This window comes from Poecilia latipinna, unplaced genomic scaffold (genome assembly GCF_001443285.1).
Source record: "Poecilia latipinna isolate Pla-1442-1.1 unplaced genomic scaffold, P_latipinna-1.0 Scaffold659, whole genome shotgun sequence".
NCBI lineage: Eukaryota > Metazoa > Chordata > Actinopteri > Cyprinodontiformes > Poeciliidae > Poecilia > Poecilia latipinna.
Genome location: NW_015113275.1, coordinates 152,932 through 179,130, shown reverse-complemented (window position 1 = coordinate 179,130; position 26,199 = coordinate 152,932). Strand labels below are relative to the sequence as shown.

Here is a 26,199-nt window from a genome sequence, read left to right as displayed (position 1 = left end):
CAGGCTTATTTAACCCTCAGCAGAGTCTGTCAGGCTTATTTAACCCTCAGCAGAGTCTGTCAGGCTTATTTAACCCTCAGCAGTGTCTGTCAGGCTTATTTAACCCTCAGCAGTGTCTGTCAGCCGTAGTTAACCCTCAGCTATGTCTGTCAGCCATAATTAATCTTTACTGTGTCTGTCAGGCATAGTTAACCCTCAGCTGTGTCTGTCAAGCATAGCTAACCCTCGTCAGTGTCTGCCAGGTGTAGTTAACCCTCAGCAGAGTCTGTCAGGCTTATTTAACCCTCAGCTGTGTCTGTCAGGCTTATTTAACCCTCTGCAGTGTCTGTCAGGCTTATTTAACCCTCTGCAGTGTCTCAGGCTTATTTAACCCTCAGCAGTGTCTGTCAGGCGTCGTTAACCTCAGCTGTGTCTGTCAGGCACAGCAGGTTGAATAGATGAAACTTGACAGGATGTCCATTGTGTCCAACAGTTGTTGAATGTTAATTTCAGAGCCCAGAAGTCGTTTTTCATGCAATTTTGTTAAAATGTTTTATTGTTTTTTTGTGCCATATGGATTACATCGTGCCGATGGAGATCTTGAATGTTTTTTTTTTTAATTGCATGTAACAGTTTGGTACATAAAAGACTTTATATTCAGCTCCTGTGGTGATAACGACGGCCACGTTGGGGACGGGCTTTTTGTTTGAAATCAAACCAAGTTCTTGCTAGAATCCTAAATGATTTATTTTGGATCAGTGCAATCCAAGCTGGTCCAGAACTGTCTTTAAATGATCTCAGAATGATCTCTGTGCAGCACTTTAGAGGGTCGGTCCAGATGACTGTTTTTATTCACAGAGGCAGCATTGAGCTGCATACTCGAAGAGGTTTACTGGATTTGCAGTTGATTTTTTTTGAGTAAATACATAAACAAAATTGCTTCATGTGAATGAAAACTCGCCTAAAAAAAGGGTTCAGGGAAACAATGAGTCGTGTATTGCACATGCTTGTATTTGATTGCACCATTTAATGGGGTGAATTTAAAATGCTTAAATAAAAACAGATTTCTTTACAATACCTCCCGTCTCCTGCTTATTGTCAGGACTGATATGTTCTGGTAGTGGCAGCATCAATCTGAAGGAACCAAAATAGTCCTGGCAATACCAGAATATCCATACTATCTCAGTTTTGGTTTTTGCTGGTTGTGATAATGGTACCACGTCACAATAAGGCTCCTCTTATAAACTAATAAATAGCTTATAGATATGTCATCAGTTCATTTTTAAACACTTTATAAATCAACTGTTTATTATGAATTAAGTCAGGGTCAGGAGGAGACAGTAGGCTTAAAAACATGTTTACAAATGCTTATTGTGTTTACCGAGTAATCTAAAATGTTTAGTGTAATAACTGTAGATAAAGGTGAACAGATTTGCCTCACCATTTGGCAAGCTCTTGTCTTTGTCTCACCCTTAGTTAATATATAATAAACAGTTAATTATTTATTAATGCTTACAGAAAAATTAATTACATTTTCATGAAGCATTTATTATCCATCTATAAGGGGAGCCTTATGTAAAGTGGTACACATTATACTTTTCTCAGTGTTTATTTTTGATTTTGACATCCTCAGTTCTCCCATAAATATGACCGTGGTTCTGTATTTTTGGTTTATTTGTGACCAGATCAGACCCACTACATTCTATAACTAGTAGATTAATTAAATTAATTAATAGGTACAATCTATAAGATACTCTACTTTTCATCTACTCAAAACTTTACATTTATTAGTTTTTCTCCTTAATTTCCAGAGATTTGAAAGTCGTATAAGGTATACAGCGACTCAAATTATTTAAAATTAATGTTAAATGCATTTTTATATTTGATAATTTATAGAAAATTGGAAATTTAAACTTTTTATATATTTAAAAGGTATCAAATTGTTTATGCAGTAATTAAATTTGGAAATTGAAATTAAAAACTAAATTTTTAAGCAACTTTTTTTCTTTTTGTGTTAATTAAATCGTGAAATAATTTGTGTTTTTCATATTTAAGGCTAAGAAATTCATGATGTGAGGCTGGACAACTAAGTAAAAATACTTGTGAAATATTTTAAGCAGAATTATTTCTGCATTTATTTACTTTAGATATATTTATTTGATGCATACAGATCCAGTTTTGACAAAATGTTCACACATATAACTAATATGTGTTATATAAATTTTATGTTGAAATGTGGCACTTTTGACTTTCCATTAACCAGACTTGGATTAAGATAAGCTTGTCCAGTCTCCTATGTTTTTCCACTTCCTGTCTGTAGCTTCTGACATTTTGGCACCTTCAATGTTCCATACATAATGACGGCGGGTAGGTGTCCTTGGGTTTTCTTCCACTCTGGGGCTTTCTCCCGCCTCTACCTCCGCTGAGCAGCTATGATTGGCTAAGTGTCACAACACATTCCGTACGGCGTGTGGTCTTGCGCTCTGATTGGTTGAAGTCTCCTGATCTCATTGCAGACCCCGCCTTGTCTCCCGGCAGAGGACAGGGTAAAGATGGCGGCGTCCCTGAGGTGTTTTCTTCGCTCCGGAAAGGTAGGGACATTCTTGGTGATCTTGAAGCTGTTTCCCGGTGACTGTCGGCTTATCTAACGGCTCCTGTCTTCCCGCAGCGGGCCGTGCTGGTGGCGGTTCGGCGGGGGATTCACAACAGCTCCCCGGCCGCTGTTCAGGTCAGCCTGTTAGCAGCTAGGACCTGACGCAGTCGTTCTCGGTTCATGTTCAAAATTAGTTTAAACAATAAAATTAATATCACAACATGAAGTAAAAAAAATAATTCGTAAAACACCTTCTGACATGAATTATTTAAGAATGCAGGGGCTATTTACGGAAAATATGGAAACTAAATGTTTTATTTTGTGCAGATGTTTATGTAAGTAAAATTAAGATAAGTAATTAGTTAAAATAATCTTAAACCCACTTTATAAATCAGTTTTAATGAGCTGCCATGAAGGAAAACACACTCCTACCTTGCTTACAATACATAACAGTGTCGTATTCTGGTGATTATTTTAGATTTTTTTTTTTACTTATGTGTGAAATCCAGAAACATTAAATATTAAAATGACAATTTTTTTAGTCCTTTAAAGCAACAGTGAGCATTAAAGTGTGATTGTTGTTTAGACTTAATTATTAATAAACTCTAGATATGATTTAACTTTTTCTGTTGAAATTGATAACTGATAATCATTTGAACTCAATAATAAAATGCTGCATTTACCATTTTGACAATTTAATCTTTATGTTGATCTTCATATTATCAAACTTTAATGAAAAAAATTACATATGGAAGTTTACTGAACGTTTCTAATATTTCATTAATTATTCAGTTGACAGAAATAAACTGATTATTGAGTCTAAACTGGATTAAGAAAAGTGAGTCATGCTAATGAAAATAAAATTGAATTTCACACAGCAACAACATGTTTGATGGCTTTATTTACAGCCTCATTGTGATTTAATGTCAAGGCCTCTCCATGCTGCTCATTTTACTATTTCATTATTAAATATTATTACTAATGTGATGCTCAGCTGTGATTGGCTGCTTGTACAAACCTGTTTTAACCCAGCAGACGGAGCAGGACCTGCTGCTGGCAGAACTCTGTCCATTTTACAGAGAATATCTCCTCATTAAGATCCACAGAGGATCAAAACACAAAGAGCTGATCTCTGATTGGAGGATTATCAAAATACAGAGTTGATCTCTGATTGGTCGGTAACGCTCTGGTCTCCTGGCAGGTTACAGTCCGTGATGCGCTGAACCAGGCGATGGATGAGGAGCTGGAGCGCGACGAGCGCGTCTTCCTGCTGGGAGAGGAAGTGGCCCAGTACGACGGCGCCTACAAGGTGAGAGCCTGGCGAGTCAGAACCGTAAGCCCGGGTCAGAGCTCTGAGTTTATCAATGTATTTTTACATTTATTTTTGCATTATTTTCTTTATCTTTATATGTCAGAAGTGTATTCAAATATTTTAATTGATTTTGTATCATTTTTTTATATTGCTCCATCATCCATCAGAAGTTGTAATGAGTTCATCAGAACCTTTTCTGGGCTCAGGGTGTGTAAGGCGGTTCTGGTTCTGGTTTGTCTGCAGGTCAGCAGAGGTCTGTGGAAGAAATATGGCGACAAGCGGATCATCGACACTCCGATCTCAGAGGTGAGTCTTCAGCGCTCACTGAGCGTGCTCAGTGTAAGTCCCGCCCACCAGTTCATGCTGTGTCTCTGCCACAGATGGGATTCGCCGGCATCGCCGTCGGAGCCGCCATGGTGAGTCCGGCAGTTGCCGCCATGTTGGTTCTGACTGAGTTCTGACTGGGTTCTGACGGGCTGTTTCCCTCCTCTAGGCCGGCCTCAGACCCATCTGTGAGTTCATGACCTTCAACTTCTCCATGCAAGCCATCGACCAGGTCATCAACTCCGCCGCCAAGACCTACTACATGTCTGCCGGGCTGCAGCCGGTGCCCATTGTCTTCCGGGGGCCCAATGGCGCCTCGGCCGGCGTCGCCGCCCAGCACTCGCAGTGCTTCGCTGCCTGGTGGGTCTAAAGGGGGTCTGTAGGTTGGATCCATTCGGGTCGGGCGCTGGTCTGATCTGAATGTCTCTCTGCAGGTACGCCCACTGCCCCGGCCTGAAGGTCGTCAGTCCCTGGAACTCCGAAGATGCCAGAGGCCTCCTGAAGGCCGCCATCAGAGACGACAACCCAGGTGAGACGCCGCCAAGATGGTGGTGATAAAGATGGTGGAGGTGATGATGATGATAATGATGAAGATGGTGTTGATGAAGATAATGGTGATGATGATGGTGGCGATGAAGATGATGATGGTATCAGTAAGGTTCTCCAGTCCAGCAGAAATCTTTTTAGACAATAAAATCCTGAAATCTTCTTCCAGCCGTTCCGGGTTCTGATCGGGAGGTTGAAGCCGACCCACCGGGATCAGGTTGGATTAGGGTCAGCATGGGCGGCTCTGGACGGGGCGATGGAGGGGTTCTCCTCTCCACAGATCAACTCGTCTTGTCTGATCGAACTGATCCGCTGCTCTGGTCTGATCGATCTGATCCGCTGCTCTGGTCTGAAACAATGTTTAACCTGTGTTTGCTCCTCCTGCAGTTGTGTTCCTGGAGAACGAGCTGATGTACGGCGTTCCCTTCGAGATGTCCGACGAGTCGCAGTCCAAAGACTTCACAATTCCCATCGGAAAGGCCAAAGTGGAGCGGCAAGGTCAGTGAAGGTCACATTGCAGGTCAACCTTCCAGTGAAAGTGAAGTTCATGTTTTTTTGGTGTGTGGAAAATGAGCCATTTCAAAAACCTCCTGATAAGTCACATTCAGAGGGCACTACACTGTTACCTAGCAACCCCAGCACAGCAACCCAATTATCTAGCAACCCCAGCTGAGTTTAACCCTTCACCTAGCATCCCAAGCAGAAATCCAGTATGTTTGGTCAGCTGGTTATTCCACTATATGCACTGTACAATCGCTGCTGGAAAAGACAAGTGTTTTGTTGTTGACTTAGCATCCAGAAACCACTTGCTGCATTTTTGTTTGTTGTGCAGGATGCTCTACTAATGCTTTTCAAAGATGTATGATTGTATAATTGTTTCCAGCCATTTTCAGTGGGAATGTAAATGTTGAATTGGGGGGGCGTGGCCAGCAGCAGCTGGTTTGGATTTAAAGTGACAGGACGCCCTAAAACAGCTCAAAAAAGGCAGAACTGAGCAGACTAAAATTTCATTATCTAAAAATAATTTTGTGCAAAAAGTTTAATTAACATAGACATATCCTAACCTGTTTAAGGATGGATAGTAGGCCAACTTTGACCTACTATCCGACCCGGTTCTGGATGGATGCTTCAGAGCAGAAACCAGGATTGTGAATCTTTGTTTTGTTCAGCGGTTGGGTTCAAACCCAGTTCTTCATTTATTGTCCAGAGGATTAAAACCTCAGAGCAGCAGGAATCAGCCGGCTGATCTCCTCCGCTCCTCCTGATCTGAAGGTTTTCTCCTCTTTGTCTCTCTTCAGGGAGTCACATCACACTGGTTTCCCACTCCCGCTTCGTCGGCCATTGCCTGGACGCCGCCGCCGTCCTCGCCAAAGAGGGAGTCGACTGCGAGGTGAGAGCCGTCTGTCAGTTCTGGCCCACCGATTCTGGCTTGGTGGGGTTCTGGGCTGGCCCTTTAACGGCTGATGTTTTCCAGGTGATCAACCTGCGAACCATCCGGCCAATGGACGTGGAGTGCATCGAGGGCAGCGTGATGAAGACCAATCACCTGGTGACGGTGGAGGGCGGCTGGCCGCAGTTCGGCATTGGAGCCGAGATTTGCGCTCGCATCATGGAAGGTGAGAAGGTTTTAAGGTTTAGAAACCTTTGACCCCTGTTGTTACAATTAAAATAGGTCCACAGCCACAAAAGAGATTTTCTTTAGAGCCTTAGTGCTGTCAATCATCCTCATGTACTCAAAGCTAAATCTGCTAATGGTGGAAAAACAAGTTACTGTTACTGGAAAACTGTTTAGCTGCCGTTATTGGTGGCCATGTTAACTACTAGCCTTAGTATTCACAACAGTTAAAGTGGTTGTGTTTTTAGGCTTTTCTCATGCTTTCAATATAATTTGTTAAAAAAATAATTTAAATAAAATAAAATGAGTTTAAAAAAAACAAGATTTTGAGCTCACAGTTCAGTTCTCTGGTCTCCTCCCAGTGTGTTTCCCAGGAACCAGTTCACTTGTCTGGTCTCCTCCCAATTTATCTCACAGAAACCAGTCCAGTCGGGACCTGTTGTCCACTCTGACCTTTGCCTCCCTGTTGTCTTCTTCAGGTCCTGCCTTCAACTTCCTGGATGCCCCGGTTACCAGGGTAACGGGCGTGGACATCCCCATGCCGTACGCTAAGATCCTAGAGGAGAACAGCCTCCCACAGGTCAAAGACATCATCTTCTCCGTTAAGAAGACGCTCAACGTCTGAAATCCTCCCTCCTGAATGGATCGTTCCCCCCACGGACTTGGAGACTCTGCCTCCCACTTCCTCCCCTTCAGAATAAAAGCCTCTCTCTGTTTGGGACCAGACTGCAGAGCCAATCAGATTTCTTTTGATTTAAAACGAGTTTTAAAGTTTTCCGAGCTCCAAGAACTTTGTTCCAGCATCTCACACCCTGACCTTTGACCTCTGGCTGGGTTGGCCCATGGGAAAGCGCTGCTGGAAGCTGGTGATGCTTATTGTAGCTGCAGCAGCTGATTGGATGTTTCTGTTGCTGTTACACAATAAAATCCTGCTGGTTCTGCTCCTTATTCAGAACAGAAATGTTTCTGGTCGGTTCTGTTTGTAAAGGGTATACAAACTCTGTGAATAACAAGGTTCTGGTGGCTGACAGAGTAACTACATATAGCATCATACACTAGGCTACATGTCCATCTTAGCTAGCAGATGAAAGCTACATTAACTAAGCTAATGTTGGTAGTTCAGCAGCAAGTACTACAGCAAATATCACTAGTATGTATCTTAGTATTACACAGAAATGGGTAGAGTACTGAAAAATGATTAACTGATAGTTTAATGTACTTATATTGTTTATACCAGGGGTGTCCAAAGTCGGTCCTCGAGGGCCGGCATCCTGTATGTTTTAGTTCTCTCCCTGGTTTAATGCAGCTGGATCAAATGATGGCTCATTAGAAGGCCTAAGAAGAACATTGACAAGCTGAAATGGTTGTTACTCCCACCAGGGAGAGAACCAAAACGTGCAGGATGCCAGACCTCGAGGACCGACTTTGGGCACCCCTGGTTTATACCTTAAGAACGAGGTCAAATCTAGTTCTAAGCTTGTGGCTTGTTGTCATGGCAACTCCATATCAATTGTCATGACACTTAATGATGGTTACCTACCAACTGGGTGTCAGCTACAAAGTTCCCAGAAGTGTGACAACACATGAAAACAATGTATTGGCCTCTGGAGGTCAACAAAGGTCATCTGTGTCTAATCATGTTGATTTGATCAAAGTCAGAGGTAAGGCTTTCCAAGTAAAAAGTGACTTCCTGTTCTGAGGGGGCGGGGCTTAGATGACCTCATAATATGAGTACATAGTTTTGTCAGGCATCCAACATGGTTGACTTGTACCAAGGTTGGTGCAATTTGGTATTTCTATATGACAGTTAAAGTTTCAACATTAGGTCCCTTTAACATGCACTAAAACTCAAGCTTTTGATAACTTTGATCCCCTGATGGTTTGATAAAGATCAACATGCTTGAAAAGTCAAAAATAACCCAAAGTGGCCGACTTTCTGTTCGGTTTAGGGTATATCTCTAACACTTTCTGAGGATTCTACCTCTGTGACATATCAGCTCTTTACAATTTGGCAGTTGGACTATCTCACATTAGGGGGTGCTGTAGAGCCATTTGGCCACACCCATTGTCAATTCCAAAAAATATTAACATTTCAATGGAGCACAATTTTCTTGAGTTTTATTTTATTTCTCTTTCCAGAAGCAAAAATACTTTTAATACATTTAATTAAAATGAGGATATCCAAGCGTTCTGATCCCGGGAGTTCAGGAGCACCGTCCCGGGGCGACGAGGCGCCCGGAGTAAAGAGCCGGAACACAACAGATATGAAAAATCATGGTGAATTTATGGAAAATTATTTCCTCAGCAGACGGTCTTAAACAGGAAGGAAGAGGATAGAGGCAGGAGGCAGGACCCAAGAAAGGAAAGGAGGAGGTTTAACGAGCTTAGGAAACAAGGAGATGCAGAAGGTAGAACACAAGGAAGGAAGACGACTAGGGATCATCAAGAGGAAGGAAGGAGACTAGGGAACATAAGAAAAAAGGAAGGAGACTAGCGTATATCAGAAGGAAGGAGGCATTTAAAGTCATTTCCCTAATTTATTTATCCAGACTGAAAGAATGGGGTTGAGCCTGACCTTTGACCTTCCTGAACCCCTGTCAGGCTGAAGTTGGTCCCACTGGTGGATGAGGCTAGTGAACCTTGACTTTTGACCTTTGTGTTGAAGAGCCAATAAAAAGCTTCAGATCACTTTATTGTCCTCATAACAAGCTACAGACGTTAGAACTGTCAACATTCACCAGCTGACCTCTGACCTCAGGAAGGACCAGTGGCTTCTTCAGGTAGAGGAAGGAGACCATCATCATCAGGGCCCCTCTCAGTTTTCCCCCCAGCTGCTGGACTACAGTTCCCAGAATCCCTCTCATCAGTGGGCGGGGCCTCTGCGGCTCCAGGTTGGGTTTGTGGGCAGGGCTTAGCATGTGCTAGGGAGCTGATAGGTCGGATCGTCCCACCTCTGAGGTTCCCTTCAGCAGGCCCAGCCGGACCACCACCACCTTCTTCTTCTTCTGCTCCAGCTCCTCCTCATCCTCCTCATCTTCCTCCTCTCTCTCCTTTCGCTCGCCCCGCCGCTCCTTCCTCTTCTCCCTCCTCATCTTCCTCTCCCTCTTCCTCCTCCTCCGCTCCTCTTTCTCCATCACAACCGCATCTTCCCCTTCCTCCTGCAGTCCATCCTGAACTTCTTCCTGCTCCACTTCCTCCTCCACCGCCATCACCATCTCCTCCTCCTGCTCCTCATCTTCCTCTTCATCCTCCTCCTCCTGCTGCTCCTCTTCCTCTTCTTCATCTGTCGTCTCTTCCTCCATTTCATCCTTGAGCTGCTCGTGTTTCAGGATCAGACCTGGATCCCCGTCCTGTTTCAGAAAAACACGGTTAGCAGGCAGAACGGCGCCCCCTGTGTCCAAAAGAGGAACTACAAAAATATTCATTGAGCTGAACTTGAGGAAGGAATCTGACCTTTCACCTCTGTGACCTCTGGTTCAACATTTGTACATTTTATTACTTTTATCTGAACATTTCCGAACAAATTTTTACCTTTTGGTTGCAAACTACAAGTTTTTTTTCCCATAACGTCCTACAATTACCCAGTCAGGCAGCAACAGTTTTCAGTCAGAGGCCTTCTTTTATTCTTTGTAAGACAGACTGCTACTGGAGCATCACCATCTAAAACAACTGAGGAGCCTTGGAAGATCTGAGTTGCAATATTAAATTTCTCTTTGTGATAAATAAAAGATTATTGATTTGATTGATCAGCTCTTCAGGAATTTCCTTACTGGAGCTCAAATTATTCAAACTGGGATCTCTGTGATTTTACTGGTTTCAGTTAAAACATAGCATCTTAAAGCTGCAGTATGTAACTTTTATAAAAAAATATATTTTTTACTTATTTGTTAAAAATGTCACTATGTCGGGTCAGTTTGGTATGAGTCAGATAATCTGAAAAACAAACATTCCCAGCACCAACTAGAAACAACCAATCAGAGCCAGGAGGCGAACCTTAGCGCTGTCAATCACAGCCTGCTAGCTGCAGTTAATAAATCCTGTTGTAAATGCTGAAGCTAGTTAGCATTTACAGTTAGCAGTTAGGATAAACAGTTTTCTTATAGCCATAGGTTTTTTCTGTGCTGTTAGCAGAGTACATGAGGGTGATTGACAGTGCTAAAACCCGCCTCCTGGCTCTGATTGGTTGTTTTTGGTCGAGAGTGGTACACTTTCAACAAATATGTAAAAATATGTTGTTGTTTTTTTAGAAGTAACACACTGCAGCTTAGAAGTGGAGCAGCTGGAAAGATCAACTCCCAGAGTTGTTCAGCGGCTCCCATCAGGTTCTGGTCAGGACCGGAAAGCTGCTGAAGATTTGAAGTTTGGACCACTGGTTCTGACCAGGGTTATAATAGTTTTGGGTTTTTCCTTATAGTTTAGTTTTATGCCAAGATGACTTCTGTTTGTCTAACTTAACTGGTCTTAATTTGGTTTTTGAGTGCGCTTGCTAGTTTTCATTAGTTGTAATTAGTTGTAATTAGTTAAATAATGTTTAGTTTTCTTTAGTTGTGGTATCAGATTTATCTTTTCAGTAATGTGGTTCATTTTTAGGTGCAGAATACAAAACAGGTTCAAGTACTGTATTGTATTATGTATTCATGTATTGGGTAATAAATATTCAACAGAAGAAAATATTTTCAAAAAAATGTTTTCAATTATTGCTGAACAACAAACTGACTGATGTTTTCTCTCCATTTTTGCAGCAGCCATTTTGCGAACTAATGCAAGTGCTGTAATTTGCTGCCAGCTTATGAAAACTGCTTGTGTGAGAAAAAAATCTATTCCACACCAGATCGAAAGGCTTATAAATAGATGCAAAAACATAAAAACTAAGAATTATAGCTATAATTTCAAGAAGTTTTAGGTAGTTTCATAACCACACAATATACAGAAGTTTCAGTTAGTTATGGTTTCTCCCCATTAAACCATGTTTTTATTTGTTTTAGTTCAAAACGTTTTCTCAGTTTCAGTTTTTCTTATTTCATTAGTTTGAGTTAATCTTGGTTCCGGTTCGGCACAAACTCACCAGGTCTTTGCCGTTGCACAGCCGATGCACCAGCAGCCGGACCGTGTCCTTGTTCTGGCACAGCCCCATGGTGTTGAGCGCGTCCAGGACGGATCCGGTGCAGCCCTGCAGCCGGAGCTCCGCCCCCAGCGCCGCCTGCAGGAAGTTGTTCCTCCAGATGTTCCTGGTGAAAAGCGGGATGGCGAGCGCCACCACGGCGCGGCGCTCCAGCAGCGTGATGGCCTGATCCTCAGTCAGCTGGCTGCTAAACAGACAGGAAACAAGTGCTCAGAACCCAAACTTCGAACTGAACTGGGTCGGGTCAGGCGGCGGGACTCACTGGCTGCTCCGGTACAGTGTGTTGATGTCGGGGAACATGGCGCGCAGGCAGGTGGTGACCAGCGGCGCGTTCTGCTGGGCCCAGCTCAGGCAGTGCCGCCACGGGAAGGAGGACAGCGGCTTCCGGTCTGACACCTTCTGCTGGAAGGGACTGTCCGTCCGCCGGGCCAGAACCTTCATCTGCACAGACACGATGAGGTACAAATCCAAAATCCAACATAGAAACTTATATTTCAGGTTTTGCAATGCAGTTTGTAACTTTTGTATTTACCATATGTTTTACATATTTGTTCAAAGTAGGGGTCAACAGTTATCGTATCGTTTATTATTTATCGTGATAAATTTCTTCTGATTTGTCATTGTCATGATAAATTCCAAGTAATGATGTTTACAGACAGTCCGTATTGTCAGGGTTTATAGTTTTACAATACAGAGGGTTGTAGTTTAGTGATTAAAGTTGTTAGCTATAACCCTGATAAAAAATTGAGATGGAGGCTAATCTAAAGTGAACTGCACATTTAGTGAAACAGCACCACCAGAGGTGAGGCACCCCGGACTACTTCCATGCATTTCATCAGGAAATGCATTAATTTGGCGATTTTAACCATAAAATATTATCACTGATGGACCACCCGGACCCGGAGACTCACCTCGGTCCGCAGCTGCTTGCTCCAGAACTCCAGCATGGGCTTCCGGGCACCTTTGGACGACCAGAGCATCTGCAGCGCCGCCTTGTAGCTGGACTTGCTAACCAGCAGCGCCGCTTTGCTCTTCTTACCCATCCTGCGGCCCGGCGCCGGTGACACCTTCGCCTGCGAACAGAACCAAACCTGCTGAACCAGCAAACACCTGGAGGTTCATCGATCAGACTGAAGAGAGAATAAACTCCTGTTGCTAGAGACATGGAGGTTAATCAGAGGGTCTCAGGGGTGCACTAACTTTTTGTCACATGGGTTGAACAGTTGCTTTTTTTGTAAGGGATGTAAACCACCATAAATGTATAGATTAAAAATTTATTTGAAAGGGCGGTATAATGAGTTGTCCAGCCTCACAGTGACATTTTATAGCAAAATCAAATAATAATTTTACTTCCAGATTTAATGTCTTGAAATTGGGCCTGTCTCTTTAAAAACTCCTGCTCTTTCTGAAACTCTGCCTTCAGGAAGTCAGCTCAACATCATTCCTCTATTAGCCTTAATGTTTTTTTGAGAAGTGTTTGCTAATTGCCGCTGGCTAGTCTGAAGGAGCGAAGGTGGAAGCTCAGAAACTTGGAAACTGAAGATCAGAGCTTGGTCCTTGAAGGCAGCGCAAAGGTCCAACCAGGCATTTTACAGCTGAATGGTTGCCATGGAGATTAAAGGAGTTACCAAACATGAATAGAAAAGTCAAGGCAACACTCCAGGTAAGTTTTTAATGAGGGAACAACATTATAGCATGATGTTAAGCTAAAAAAAGTCGATTTTATTTTACTTTAAGAATCGCTGTGGAGAATCTAATTTTCTCTCACTTTATTCTCAGTATAAGAACAGGATTAAGGACCATTTGCAAAACATCTGCTGAGTTTAGCCGAGTTTAATAAATAAGATAACAGTTTTATTTGGCTGCTGAAAGTCTCTTAATTGACAAACCTGCAATAACTATAAAAGTTTGGTTATTGAAACTCAGATACTTTATTTTCATGCGTTTTATTTTAACACGTTGATAATTTTACCCCAATTAGAAATTCAATGTTGCAGAAATCTCCATCGATCTGGAACTGCAGTCAAAAGGACGGTCTGCTGGTACCAGTTCTATATGCATCTTCCGGTCTGGTGGTACCAATACGCACCTTCCTGTACTGATTCTATAAGCACCTTCCATTCTGAAGGTACCGGTTCCACTCGCACCTTCCGGTCTGCAGCTGCAGGTTCTATTGTACCGGTTCTATACACACCCGTCAGTCTGAATGTACCGCTGCTAAACCTCCCTGACTGCTGGTCAGTGGCGCAAAAAGTGGGTAGGGCGCTGCACCAGAGGCGGCGTCAAAACCCCGTCTGGAGGGGGCGGCGCCTCGATGATGCCTTCGCATACACCTCACTGCGCCCTTACGCTCCTTCACCTCGCGCACGTGTAAATGTAGCGAGTTTTTCCTTTCACGTGTCTTCTTCTCAGGTGGGGGGTCGGGGGGATTTATGTTTTCAGCATCCACCTGAATAATATGTAGTTGCGCCCCTGCTGCTGGTACCTGTTCTATACGTACCTTCCTGACCTCGGGAGGCTTGACCCACAGCGAGCGCTTCCCGCTCTGTTTGCGCTTCCCCTTGGTTCGGATGATCTGGGCGCAGGTTTCACACAGGAAGGACTTTTCGTGGACCTCGGAGTCCGGGAAGACCCAGCGGACGGTGTCCGGGGTAGTGAAGGTGAACACCGCCCTGCGGTTAAGGGAGCGGCCCTGCCGCTGGAACAGCAGCCGGCAGCAACAGCAGTTACGGTCCTCCGGCCGTCTGGACCGCCGCGAACCGCCACGCGGTACCGCCTCAGCGCAGCTCACAGCAGGCTCGACCTCGGTGTGAGGGTTCGGTTCTGTGCCTCCGGGGCAGTCCACTTCTGCACCGAGGACGGGTTCTGGGAGCTCAAACTGCGGTGGTTCGGGGGGCTGCAGCGTTCCGCCTGCATTAGGTTCGGTTGTGTCCGCGGTGTGTGCGTAATCATGCTCGTTGGATTCAACTGCAGGTTCGGTTCCGTCTGCTACTCCTGGGTTCTCAGACTCCATGGCTGAGGGCGTTCTCCGGTTCGGAGCAGACTCTGTTCGTGCCTGCGACAACCTGGAGCTCCAGAGAAGTGGGTCGGAACCAGAACTTAGCCCAAAGTTCTGCAGAATGAGACGAAGTAGAAGTTATAAACGTTTTACCGCGATGAGCTGCAGAAACAGGAAGTAAACTCAATAAACAAAACATCATCCGCCTCCACACACCGGAGAAGGCGCCCCCGCGCGGTGGGAGGCCAGAACTGTGCAGACTATGTCTGCCTTTCTAGACACATAGTGGCATTTTATGGTACATTTGTATGTTACCTTACGTTGTTGTAAAAATGCTGTATATGTCAAATAAAACTTAAAAGATTAAATCCATCAATTATCAATCAATTATCTGTGTACATTTCAGCAATAAGGCAATTCAAAGTGTTTTACATAATAAAAACACAAAAATAAAAAGTCATTAAGACATTATGCAGTCACCAATTGAGAAACCAGTAACAAACACCACAAGTTACATTATCAAAATCACAAGTGACTTGTGACTTGTGATCAATCATAATAATTGATGATTATTCAAATCATCAATTCTCATCAAATAGGTTGAAAGAAAATGTACTTCCTGATATAATGCCTTTAAATTAGGCCTCTTTTAAAACTCCTGCTCTTTCTGAAACTCTCCCTTCAGAAAGTCACTACAACATGGCTCCTTTATTAGCCCTTTAACAATCTTTTAGCAGCATTTCACTTAGAAATTGCTCCTATAATGAGCTCAGCTGATGTGAAGTTCTTTGCTAATTGCTGCTGGCTAGTCTGAAGGAGCTGGTACCAGGGCTAGGTCCACACAGGCGTTTTGCCATGGGGATTAAAGGATTTCTAAAACATGCATGGAATAATCAATCAATAAATCAATCAATCAATCAAATTTTATTTGTGTAGCACATTTCAGCAGCAAGGCATTTCACATTTTACATCATTAAACACAAAAACACAGTCATGCAACATTCAACAATCAAAAACATTTAATTTCCTGCCGACTCGAAGTTCTGCCCCTCAAATTGGCAGAGAAAAAAACAACAACAGGGGGAACTCCAAAGCAACTAATGAGGGAGTAACATAACATGATGTAAAGCTAAAAACAAGGTTGACTTTATGTAATACTGCCCTTTTAAAACTAGTTAAGATTAGGTTCAGTAATTGAAAAGTCACTGGATAATTATTTGTTATTTATTTAATTTGATTTATTTATAAAGTCTGAATGTTATGCTCTATTTTTGTGAGTTTTTATTTAGTTTGTACTAGATTTTTGTATTTAGATTTTTATGATGTTTTGTTTCCACCTTTTAATTATTGTTTTGCATCATGTACACCCTTAGGCACCAGGATGCCTCTCAACCCCACGAGGGACAAGGGTGTACAGAAATGGATGCATGGATGGGTCATGTACACCCTCAAAAAGGAGGGATTTTCTTGTAAAAAAAATTTAGTAATTAAAATAAATATTTATAATAATAATATTATACTTATAATTATAATTATAATGGTAGTTATTTGTACCTTTAATATCTGTATTTGTTTGTTTCCAGTGGCAGTTCAACCCATAGACATGAATGCGGTTCAACCGACTTTTATTTTGTAGGCTTTATTTTGGCGAGTCTTACCGGAAGTGGCGTCCGCAGGGGAAAAAGGGTGTAAACAAAGCTGTGTGTCATCAGCTGCTGTAACATACCAGTTCATCTGGAAGTTAACTGGATCCTTCAGGTAGGACCCGGCAGGATTTTTTTTTAATTTTTAAAAGTTTAATTTTGAATCGATGTTTAACCTGTTAAGAGCTGCTAACTGTTAGCTCTCTGCTTCATTTCATTGACTGATTCCACCGCAGAGGTTATAAATATGAACATTTAATGACAGTAAAGAAAAAAAGGAGGAGGAAGAAGAAAACCTTATATTATCATAAAGAAAATTAACTTTTTTTGTTCTCCTTAAGTGTCAGAAACGTATAGTTAAAGCTTCATATTTACAAATATCTCAGTTATAAATCATCTAAACATCTCCAGAAGGGATCAGTCTGTACGGATGTTTTAATTCATCTGTGTGATAACATTATTACGGTGGCGCAAAGGGGTCAGTACAATCCAAAAGGCAACAATGGAACAACATTAATGTGATTTCCCAACAGAGAACTAACAGGTCCTGTTCTGACCCAGTTCTGCAGGTTCACGTCGGTTCAGATTCAGCCTACGCTCATATTTCTGTTCTCCATAGGTTCTCGTGAACATTTCTGCGTTTTCTCATCATACAGCTTCAAATGTAAACTATTTCATTGGTTTTCTGTCGTAAAAAAAAAAAGGCCAAAAATGGCCAAAATAAAAAATTTTGAAAATTCACTCTGAGCATAACCCTCAATACAAGACATGGTAGGGGCAGCATCATTATGGGGGAAGCTGGTCAGGGTTGACAGGAAGATGGATGGAGATGGAGAACGACTGTTAGAGGCAGCAGATGACCTGAGGCTGGGGTCAAAGTTCAGCTTCCAGCAGGACAACTAGACTGAACATCCAGACAGAGACCATGGGTTAGAACGGCCTAGTTAAAGTCCAGAATACAACTGGTAATTTGGGGAGAGACTTTACTAGCATTCAAACATCCATCCATCCGTCTGTCCGTCCATCCATCCACCCAACTATCCGTTAATCCATCCAACTGTCTGTCTGTCCGTCCATGAATGATGTGTTCTAGGCCTGGTTATCTCTGGTTCCGCTGCATGTTTTAGAGTTTGTAATGAACTAAATCCTGGTTTTGACCCTTGACCCTTGGCTGGTCTAGCCTGTTCTGATGCTGGAGACCTGCTGGTTCTCCTGGTTTCATCAGATGAAGTCTCCCTCCTCTTCCTCACCAGCCGACGGACGTCTGTGGCCCAATCAGGGACTCACCAGCCAGGGTTCTGCTTCTCCAATCAGGGTGGATCTGCCTGCAGCCTGTTGCCACGGTAACCATCTCTCAAGATGTTCTGTTTCTCGTTACAGGTGGAAACTCGGGAATGATGATGTTCTTGGCGCTGTGAACCGCGGAGGGAGCTGGCGGCAGCAGATGGAGAATGGAGACCTGGGTCACATGGTGTGTGTGTCCACTTGACCTGTCCAGTACAGTGGTTCTGTACCAACAATCTGGACTTTGCTGCTGAGCATGATTATAGTTTCTGGTTTTTCATTATTGTTTAGTTTTCTCTGGCGTTGTCTAATTCAGTTAGTTTTAATTAGTTTTTATAGTGTATTTGCTAGTTTTTAGAAAAATATTGTTGATATTAAACAATAGGTAAAATGGCAGAAACATCAGACGAAGAAAGAACTGGCAGGTTGGTATAATGAGGAGAACAAGACGAAATAGAAAGCAGGAAACAACTATGTCACCTTTTGGTCATTCAGAGTTAAATATTTTGAAATATGAAAATATCAAACAGGAAAATATTGTCTCTTGTTTGTTTTCAAGAAGAGACAATTATACAATTTTTATTGATCACCCTCAAATATTGAATTGAGAGAAGGGAACTGGTACATAGATCACAGGCTGACAAACTACAGTTGAAAACCTTTTGGATAAACTTTCCGCTTCTGGATATTGTTTTTTGTTAATGTACCTTAAGAAGATGAAATTAATAGAATCAGTTTTTTGTTATGAAATCTGTGTAATATACAGTTATTGTCTCCATTCGAGTAGATGGAGGTAAAGCACATCTAAACGTTCTTGCCAACTGCCATAAAAAAGAAAACTGTTGCTGTTACTCCTGTGTCCAGATGGGGGAGCCAGTGAGTCTGAACGTGGGCGGCTGTGTTTACAGCACGTCACTGTCCACGCTGAGGCGCTACCCCGACTCCCTGCTCGGCGCCATGTTTAGAGGAGACCTGCCGACGGTCAAAGATTCCCGCGGGAACTACTTCATCGACCGCGACGGCCCGCTGTTCCGGTGGGTCCGCGGGTTTCGGACGCTTTTCATACTCAGATGGACCTCTGACAGCCCAGGTCTCATTAGCTAGTTTAGAAATTCAGAAAAGCCCCGATTATTAATTATAGCCCAACATTTCCACTGGGCCAGAACCAGTGAAAGGAACCTGAACCAGTGAGCGGTAAAAGAACTTCCAGAACCAGTGAAAGGTACAAGAATCACTGTAAGAATCAGTGGAAAGTACAAGTTTTTTCACTGGTTCTGGAGGTACCAGACCAGTGAAAGATTCCAGGACCAGGGAGAGGGTATTGGGACTCAAGCCGGGTTTTCTGAAAGTAGAATGCTCATCCGTTCTAACCTGGTCTGACCCGGCTGCTGGACAGAACCAGTCTAACCGGGCCCGACCCGCTCTCGGTCTCGTTTCAGCTACATCCTAAACTTCCTGCGCTCGTCGGAGCTGACGCTGCCCTGTGGCTTCAAGGAGACGGCGCTGCTCCGTAAAGAGGCGGACTTCTACCAGATCGAACCCCTGATCCAGTGCCTGGGAGACCCCAGGCCGCTGCTGCTGTACCCGACCGACACCTATGAGGAAGTGGTGGAGCTGTCCAGCACCAGGAAGCTGTCCAAATACTCCAACCCTGTCGCAGTCATCATCACCCAGCTCACCATCACCACTAAGGTTCCTCACATCCGCTCTCATGTCTTTATTGTTATTATTATTTATTTTACTTTTTATTGTCTTTACCTGCGGTTCTCTGCCGGAGGCCTTAACTGACCTAGATGTTTCCAGAAGATCCAAATCCTTTTGCCTTCAGTTGGGGCAGTGGTTCTTAACTTGGGTTCGATCGAACCCCAGGGGTTTGATGAGTCGGTCTCAGGGGTTCGGCGGAGCCTCTGCCGCGGAGGTAAAGACACACTGTGTAAAGTCGTGATGACGCCCCGTTTTGCCATCGCTTGCTCCAGAGGATCACGTTACATTGCTGAGCCAATCAGAGCTGCGGGAAGGAGTTCCACTCTCAGCATGGATTTGAACTTGTGTCTTTAATTACTTCAGTAAAGCTCAGCGTTTTTACCAGATTCTATAGTCTAAATCTGCTCCTTAGTCGCATCTTTTCGGGGTTGGTACTGCCTCTAGTGGCGTGGGGGAGGTAATACAACTATTATAATTACATTAATAAATCAGAATACCGCAAATTATTTTCTGTGTCGAGGGGGGGCGGAGGTAGGAGGGTCGATGAATGCGCATATGAAACTGGGGGGTTCGGTACCTCAAAAAAGGTTAAGAACCACTGAGTTTGGGGGAAAACTCACTGTGATGAAAAAATACCATGTGTTTCTTTTAATAAATAACTTAAGACAGAAGAAAAAATAGCTTAAATTGGTCAGAGTTATTTATGTGTTTTATGTATTTATGTTTAAGTCAATCTTTTCTCCAGTTTTCTGCCTGTGTTTTTTATTAAAAGACCTTCACTGGCCCCATTCAGCCCTCCTTAGAAGCCTCCTGGATACGACCCTGCTCAACATCCCAAAGTATTCATTCAATATAAACATTAATATCCCCGCACTGATAGCTTTAAATATTTTAAATGTGACAAATTAAATTAAAACTCACTGAAGGGTTGAGCGCAGCTGCTCTGCGGCACATTGATGAATATCGTTATTAATTCAAACTCTTGTTGGTTCTGCTTCGCCTCCTGCACCGCTGAGCGCGTCCGTCCGCTCAGCTTGATGTCAGAATGCGCCGGCAGAAATATGGAGACCTGTTGAGGAAAGCTGTTACCATGGAAACGGATTTAAATCCTAGACGATGCAAAGTCTCCTCTCCAAGACCGACACAACTACTGCAGACTTCGGTCACAACGTTGGGTTATGGTTACTGACACAGCAGCGCAATAATTTGTTACAGAGGAAAAAAAAATGTTCTTAACCCAGAGCAGGACAGTAAGATTTTAGGGAGTTCACGGCTAAAAGTAAAAAAAAAATAAAAATACACATATATATATATGTGTGTGTGTGTGTGTGTGTGTGCGCTTTTATGTCTTGGATGGAAGAAGGTGACTGTGTTGCAATTGGTTTGATTTTTCAATATGGCGTCCTTACATCAGCAAAGGTCAGCGCTTTCCATTTGACCTTTGCTGTTTTCGGTCCAGAACTGTTTTCAGAGGAAAGTTTCCAGAACTGTTTTCAGAGGAAAGTTTCCAGAACTGTTTTCAGAGGAAAGTTTTGGTTGTTGGGTTTGGATCTCATGGTTCCACAGTGAACCATGAGATCCTCCAGAAGGCTGAAGGATCCTCCAGATTCCTTCAGCAGTTCTTTGGAAGGAGGAATAAGCAGATGTTGTGTTGGTTCTCCAGGTCCAGTCGGTGTTGGAGTCCGTCTCCAGCAGCTTCACCAAGTGGACCAAACACATGATGGACAGCAGAGACTTCCAGGTGTCCTTCACGTTTGGACCGTGTGACTACCAGCAGGAGGTCAGCCTGCGGGTCAACCTGCTGGAGTTCATCTCCAAAGCCGTACGTCCGTTAGAACCGCCGCCCTCAGTCTCCGTAGATCAAACCTGTGGCTGACGGGCTGCTGTGTTGCAGGGCTTCGCCATCAGAAACACGCGGGTTCTTCACATGAGCGAACGGGCCAACGAGAACACAGTGGAGCATCACTGGACCTTCTGCCGGCCGGTTCAAAAAGGCGACTACTGAGGGTGTTAGAGAACCACTGGGTGGGTCAGAAGCTGAGCCTCTCTGGTTCTGGATCAGGAACACAGAGGACATCTTTGTTTTTCAAAGTGGAGGCCGCCAGGGGGCGCTGTGGGGCCTCAGTAAATTGGATGGGGGGGGGGGAATCTAATCCCATGAATTTTTTTATCATAATTGTTGTTTTTGGTTTTTCAGTCTTATTTTTATTTTTTTTTATATATATATAAAATATAAGTTTAAATAGAAATATTATTTTTGATATTCATTTACTAGTTGCTTTGCTTCTCAAACTAGCAGATTATGTGTTGCCCAGAAATAATCCAGATAAAATCACCTTGATGCAGGTTTGCTCTCATAAAATCAGAGTGAAACGACCAGCTTAAGAAGTTTCTGGACCTTAAAACATCTTTTAAATACCTAAACTAAGATGCTACACTTCTGAAAGTACTCGCGTTTAGTATTACTACTCTTGGTTTCTGTTCAGGTTTTTTATTGCCCTTAAAAGCCTCGACGGCACCAAGGGCGGCTCAACCTGGAGTCGGGTTCAGAGAGTATCATTTCCTCAAGTTGGTTGGAATAATGTTTTATCTTTAATGAATGAAATCATCACTTGAAAAGTGTGAATTTTTTATTTACTCTGGTCATCTTTATCCCAAATCAAAGAAGCTGTTAAGATTTCTGGGAAGAAATGTCTGACTGTAAGGTGTGGGGGAGGTGAGAAACGGCAACAATAGCTTTCCAAGATGGCCGCCTTCACCCTGAGGCTTTTCCCGTCTAGAACAAAAGAAAGGATCATGTGGACAACAAGTTGCGCAGGCAGTGCATGTTTCCCAACAGCTGGTGCCGTCCTGGTTCATGAGAAGGTCAACCAAGTAAAACAAAGGAGGGCTGGTTGGCAAACAAACTGACCAGAACTGTTATGAACAAGAATATTATCACCCAGAGCAATAACCTTAAAGCTGCTGTATGTAAGTTTTATAAAGAATATGGTTTTTTTACATTTGTTATGAGACAGTCAGTGAAAAAGTCAATCTTCTCCACCTCCTCCCTGAGCTACTATTACTGTCTGAAGAAATACACTGTTCCCGATCAAAAACAACCAATCAGAGCCAGGGGGCGGGTCGTAGCGCAACAGTCACTTCCTATAATAATTTGAGGAAGACAGATCCCGTATAAGGTTATTACAGTGAACTAAACTAACAAAATAACGAAATTGACCAAAGTTGATGGAATCAATCTTGGAGAGGTTGTTACCCTGCCGACAAAGAATATTGTTTATTCTGAATTTGACTCCCTTGTGTCTGCCTTGGCTTGCTGACTATCTCAAATCTCCTGGAGTTTATGCAAACAAGCTCATCTTTCCCATCTCCTCTCCTCTCCCCAAGTCATCTGAGGAATCAGATGATGACTGGACTGTCCAAGGACTTGCTCTTAGATAATACCACCTTGTCAGAGACTGTTGGGCTACAAATATATACTCCCTGACCTCACTGTCTTTGCCAGCTCATGTCTTTGTATTATTTGAATATTACTACATGTGCTTATTTTTCCTGATGTGCCATTTCCTCCCCTGTCTGTCTGTCTAGTTTATTATTAATCTTAGAAAATCTGGAGTACTCATTACTTTAGATCAATATTTAGCTAGTTCAGAGAAACTCCTTCTAGTTTATAAACTGTGGAGTACTTATTATCTTAGACACTCGACCCAGAACAGGAATCAAACCTATTAGTTAGAACATAAAAATCCAGAAGATGCTTCACTCAACCCAGAGTAGGAATTGGAACAAACGTCTTACCGATCAACATTTAAGACCATCTTAGCATCAAACACAGAGAACCAACATTTAGCTAATAAATTATAGTGTACTTATACTTACCTGCTTAACAACCCAGAACAGGAACATCTAGTTTTATACTTCACTTAAGCCAGAGCAGAAATTAGAACAAACTTAGATATCTAGAGAAACTAACTACTCATTACCTTAGATCAGCAGTTAGCATTACTTTTTATTTATTATTAGCTTATCCAGAGAAAATCCTATTAGTTTACAAATTGTGGAGTACTTTTGTCTTTTGCTTTTGTTATTTTGTTTTGTTATTTTCTTCCAACTCATCTAAAGGACTTTGAATTGCCTTATTGCTAAAAATGTAGTATATAAATAAAATGACATTACCTTAAAAACTAGCAACCACACTAAAATTAATTAAAGCTAACTGAACTGGACAAACAAAAACTCACAACAAAATGAAACTAAACAATAATAGAAAACTCATTATATATTATTGCAGATCAGGGATGTTTTTCCCAGAAAAAGGAGGAACAGCACGCTATGAGGCATAACGTTATGCTTGACCATGCGAATAGAAAATAAATCTGTTGGACTCCAGCTCTGTATGGTTACCAGCTGCTTAGCTAGCATGCAAACTCCTGATTGATCCAGAGTAAATGCATGGATAGCTGGAGTCGTCTGGCTGGAAGGGGAATCTTCAGCTTGTGTTGTCAGGAAACAGACAGACTCAGAGGGGTGCTCTGCTGCAGACAGAGCTCCATCAGAGGAGCGAAGGCCTGCATGGTGGGCAGCAGCTGTCCTCAGCTCTCCTCAGAAAACAGCGAACAAAGCTAGCAATAAGTTCATGCTGCATCAAGAATGTCCCATTTCACATCTTCCAGTACCCAAACAACCTGCCTCTACGCCTGACAGAGAGCAGATTTACATGGCTACTCTCCATCATATCATGGCTATGCTGAGTTGACACACCAGGGTCTCTGGAAGGTTAAATGTCCTGTACATAATAATAATCTATGGCTCTATTAATCTGTTTGTAAAGTTACACAGTAAAAAATTAAAAGCAATATTCTAGTTTATTTAGCTTGTTATAGACAAAATGCAGGAGTTAATTTTTCAAAGTCTTATTTTCATCATGTTACTTATACATTTATACATGTCAGCATTCCAAACTAAATATTTAATTCACAAGCTAAATATTTAGTATACAAACTAAATATTTAGTAGAAACCAGTGGAGTTTATATAGGTCCTTAAAACCCAGGGTTTTTTATATCCCACTTCCACTTATTAGCAAGCTAATTAGCATATCATTTAAATATTTAGCTTGGATCTCAATATTTAATTATGAGCTAAATATTTAGTTTGCAAATGAAATGTATAGTTTGGAAAATAAATATTTAATTGTGTGGCTAAATATTTAGTTTATAGACTAAATGTTTTGTTTCAAAGCTAAATATTTAGCTCAGACTTAAATATTTAGCCTCTTAAATATTTTGTTTACAAACCTGTTTAGCTGTCAAATTAAATATTTATTTAGAAAGCTAAATATTTAGTTTGCAAATTAAATATTTAGTAGTCAGCGCTGTATAGTTTATTTATAGGTCCTCAAAACCCAACTTTTATTTTGATATTCCACTTCTTCCTATTTGCAAGCTAATTTGTATTTTGACTATTTAGCTAGCAAGCTAAATATTTGGTTTGAAAATTAAATGTTTAGTTTGGTAAATAAATTTTACTTAGCAAAATAAACATTTTGTTTGGAGCTGAACATTTAGTTTGTAAATGAAATATTTTGCTTGTGAATTAAATATATAGTTGGAATCTCAGCCGTTTTTAAATGTAAGAATAACATGGAGAAAATATTACGTTGAAAACCAGGTTGTCGCGATGAGGAAGATTGCCGTCTACAAATCTTGACGGCTCTGCAAAGCAGACATCAGATCTCATGGAGGTGTCATCTTTCAAGCTTTTGTTGTTACAGGAAACCAATTAGAAAAAAATAGCTCTTCACAAGCTATTTTAGCAAAGCAGACACTCGCATTGCATCATGGTGATATTAAACTGACCTCTGCCACCATCAGCTTCATGTGAAACATGTCTGTCTCTTTGATTTAACTGGCATCACTGTGTTAGCTCAGCAGGATCCTCTGCTTGTTGAAAAGAGTGGAATCATTCTGCAGGTTCCATGTTGTCATTAAAACAAAGTTTATTAAACTTTTACATGTCAAAACAGTTTTTAAAAGTGCTAATCTAGGAGGGTTTGTCACAAATCAGTATCATCATGGAAATAACTAATATTTTCATGACAGTTACCCCTAAGATTGCTTCTTAGGAGTAACCAGGGGTGAAAGTAGTATATTCTTGGGGGTACTATGAAAAAAGTGTATTATATACATATATACACAATTGTTTCTTTGTGTGCTTTGGAGTTTCTGTGCTGATTAATTCTTTTGCGAAGCAATAAAAGCTGGGTAGCTCTTGCATTGCTACAAAATAAAGCTGTATCTCCTTCAGCCCACTGGCTGCAACGTTGACACCTTGAGATGCCATGAGACCTAAATTCTGAACATCATGGCATGGAGTGCATCCCAGTTTTCCATGTCTGGCGCCTCCTCACCCTGACTCTCACACTGATAGGAGGAACCACAGAGCTCTGTTAGGTTAAAGCTCATCTTCTGAAGTTGGGATGTTTTTCCTCCAAAAGGTTCCAGAGGAATCACCTCAAACCAGATGTTGGACTGGATTTTATTTCACCGTCATTTGTGGCTATTAGAGCCTCATTTTCAACAGTGGAGCTATAAAGGTTTAAAAAGGTTATCATTTTGGAGAAAATCTCATCAACATCAATATTTCCACTAAATAAGAGACAAAAAAATTGTATGATAAAGGAAAAGCCTCTCAGACTCTGAGCCCGACAGCACCAAACTATTTTTTTATATTAGACAATTAATTTAATTTCACATAATTATCGCGGTAGAAGCCATTTGTTTGTTAAATACTTAATGAAACATATTTACCGTGTTTGATGTTTATTGTAAATGACGTATACTCGCAGACGAACGAGATAATTAGTCCAAGTTTGTCATTTATTGAACGTTCAGAAACTACAGCGGCTGTGATGAGCCACAGCAAAGGTAAAACAACCTGAACAGGTGATCAACTCTAAACCTCTCGCTCTTTTTTACTCTCTGTCATTTAAGCACCCCCGTCGCCATGGCAACTGCCTGCGCACCACAAACCGACCAGAGATTACGTTAAAAACATAACATTTAGTCCGTTACAATATTA

At 42.1% G+C, this 26,199-nt stretch overlaps 4 protein-coding genes and 2 long non-coding RNA genes across 7 annotated transcripts in view; 3 read left to right on the top strand and 3 right to left on the bottom strand.

The window, feature by feature from the left end:
• LOC106954482 (uncharacterized) overlaps positions 1–244 on the bottom strand; it is a 4,157-nt gene extending 3,913 nt beyond the window's left edge. The window contains exon 1 of the long non-coding RNA XR_001426375.1: positions 15–244. This is a non-coding gene — a long non-coding RNA (uncharacterized LOC106954482). The remainder of the gene's footprint in view (positions 1–14) is intronic.
• Positions 1–1,056, top strand: part of pxk (PX domain containing serine/threonine kinase) — a 26,874-nt gene extending 25,818 nt beyond the window's left edge. Inside the window, exon 19 of the mRNA XM_015044003.1 lies at positions 243–1,056. The gene's annotated coding sequence lies outside the window, so the exon portion shown is untranslated. The remainder of the gene's footprint in view (positions 1–242) is intronic.
• Positions 1,057–2,464: 1,408 nt separating this feature from the next.
• pdhb (pyruvate dehydrogenase E1 subunit beta) lies at positions 2,465–7,321 on the top strand. Its single transcript, XM_015044002.1, has 11 exons — positions 2,465–2,570; positions 2,648–2,707; positions 3,774–3,881; positions 4,128–4,190; positions 4,265–4,300; positions 4,378–4,568; positions 4,643–4,737; positions 5,142–5,252; positions 6,053–6,144; positions 6,229–6,370; positions 6,849–7,321. Exons 1-11 carry the CDS (start codon positions 2,532–2,534, stop codon positions 6,992–6,994), a joined length of 1,083 nt encoding a protein of 360 aa, XP_014899488.1. The 5' UTR covers positions 2,465–2,531; the 3' UTR covers positions 6,995–7,321.
• Positions 7,322–8,471: 1,150 nt separating this feature from the next.
• On the bottom strand, positions 8,472–14,737 carry LOC106954477 (uncharacterized). Of its 2 annotated transcripts, none has more exons than XM_015043999.1 (5): positions 13,992–14,737; positions 12,403–12,564; positions 11,754–11,932; positions 11,435–11,675; positions 8,472–9,719 (listed from the first exon to the last, which is right to left on the bottom strand). In XM_015043999.1, exons 1-5 carry the CDS (start codon positions 14,502–14,504, stop codon positions 9,291–9,293), a joined length of 1,524 nt encoding a protein of 507 aa, XP_014899485.1. In that variant the 5' UTR covers positions 14,505–14,737; the 3' UTR covers positions 8,472–9,290. The 2 variants fall into 2 exon arrangements, with proteins under 2 accessions (XP_014899485.1, XP_014899484.1); XM_015043998.1 differs by having other exon boundaries at positions 11,435–11,678; positions 13,992–14,736.
• Positions 8,472–22,750, bottom strand: LOC106954479 (uncharacterized). The gene is made up of 3 exons (XR_001426374.1): positions 22,740–22,750; positions 15,934–15,936; positions 8,472–9,057 (listed from the first exon to the last, which is right to left on the bottom strand). It is a non-coding gene; the product is annotated as an uncharacterized LOC106954479 (long non-coding RNA).
• Positions 16,094–21,242, top strand: kctd6a (potassium channel tetramerization domain containing 6a). The gene is made up of 6 exons (XM_015044000.1): positions 16,094–16,247; positions 17,513–17,603; positions 18,281–18,450; positions 18,856–19,108; positions 20,784–20,942; positions 21,015–21,242. Exons 2-6 carry the CDS (start codon positions 17,577–17,579, stop codon positions 21,123–21,125), a joined length of 720 nt encoding a protein of 239 aa, XP_014899486.1. The 5' UTR covers positions 16,094–16,247; positions 17,513–17,576; the 3' UTR covers positions 21,126–21,242.
• Positions 22,751–26,199: the final 3,449 nt, after the last annotated feature.

What these genes read in the sequence shown, in the direction of transcription:
- LOC106954477 (XM_015043998.1), bottom strand. Translation starts at nt 14,504, where the DNA reads ATGGAGTCTGAGAACCCAGGAGTAGCAGACGGAACCGAACCTGCAGTT. An exon ending in GCAAGCAGCTGCGGACCGAG is followed by an intron (nt 11,933 to 12,402) that starts GTGAGTCTCCGG and finishes GTGTCTGTGCAG; the next exon opens with ATGAAGGTTCTGGCCCGGCG. An exon ending in ACACTGTACCGGAGCAGCCA is followed by an intron (nt 11,679 to 11,753) that starts GTGAGTCCCGCC and finishes CTGTCTGTTTAG; the next exon opens with CAGCCAGCTGACTGAGGATC.
- pdhb (XM_015044002.1), top strand. Translation starts at nt 2,532, where the DNA reads ATGGCGGCGTCCCTGAGGTGTTTTCTTCGCTCCGGAAAG. An exon ending in TCGCCGTCGGAGCCGCCATG is followed by an intron (nt 4,301 to 4,377) that starts GTGAGTCCGGCA and finishes TCCCTCCTCTAG; the next exon opens with GCCGGCCTCAGACCCATCTG. An exon ending in TCGCAGTGCTTCGCTGCCTG is followed by an intron (nt 4,569 to 4,642) that starts GTGGGTCTAAAG and finishes GTCTCTCTGCAG; the next exon opens with GTACGCCCACTGCCCCGGCC.
- kctd6a (XM_015044000.1), top strand. Translation starts at nt 17,577, where the DNA reads ATGGAGAATGGAGACCTGGGTCACATG. An exon ending in CGCGACGGCCCGCTGTTCCG is followed by an intron (nt 18,451 to 18,855) that starts GTGGGTCCGCGG and finishes GTCTCGTTTCAG; the next exon opens with CTACATCCTAAACTTCCTGC. An exon ending in AGCTCACCATCACCACTAAG is followed by an intron (nt 19,109 to 20,783) that starts GTTCCTCACATC and finishes TTGGTTCTCCAG; the next exon opens with GTCCAGTCGGTGTTGGAGTC.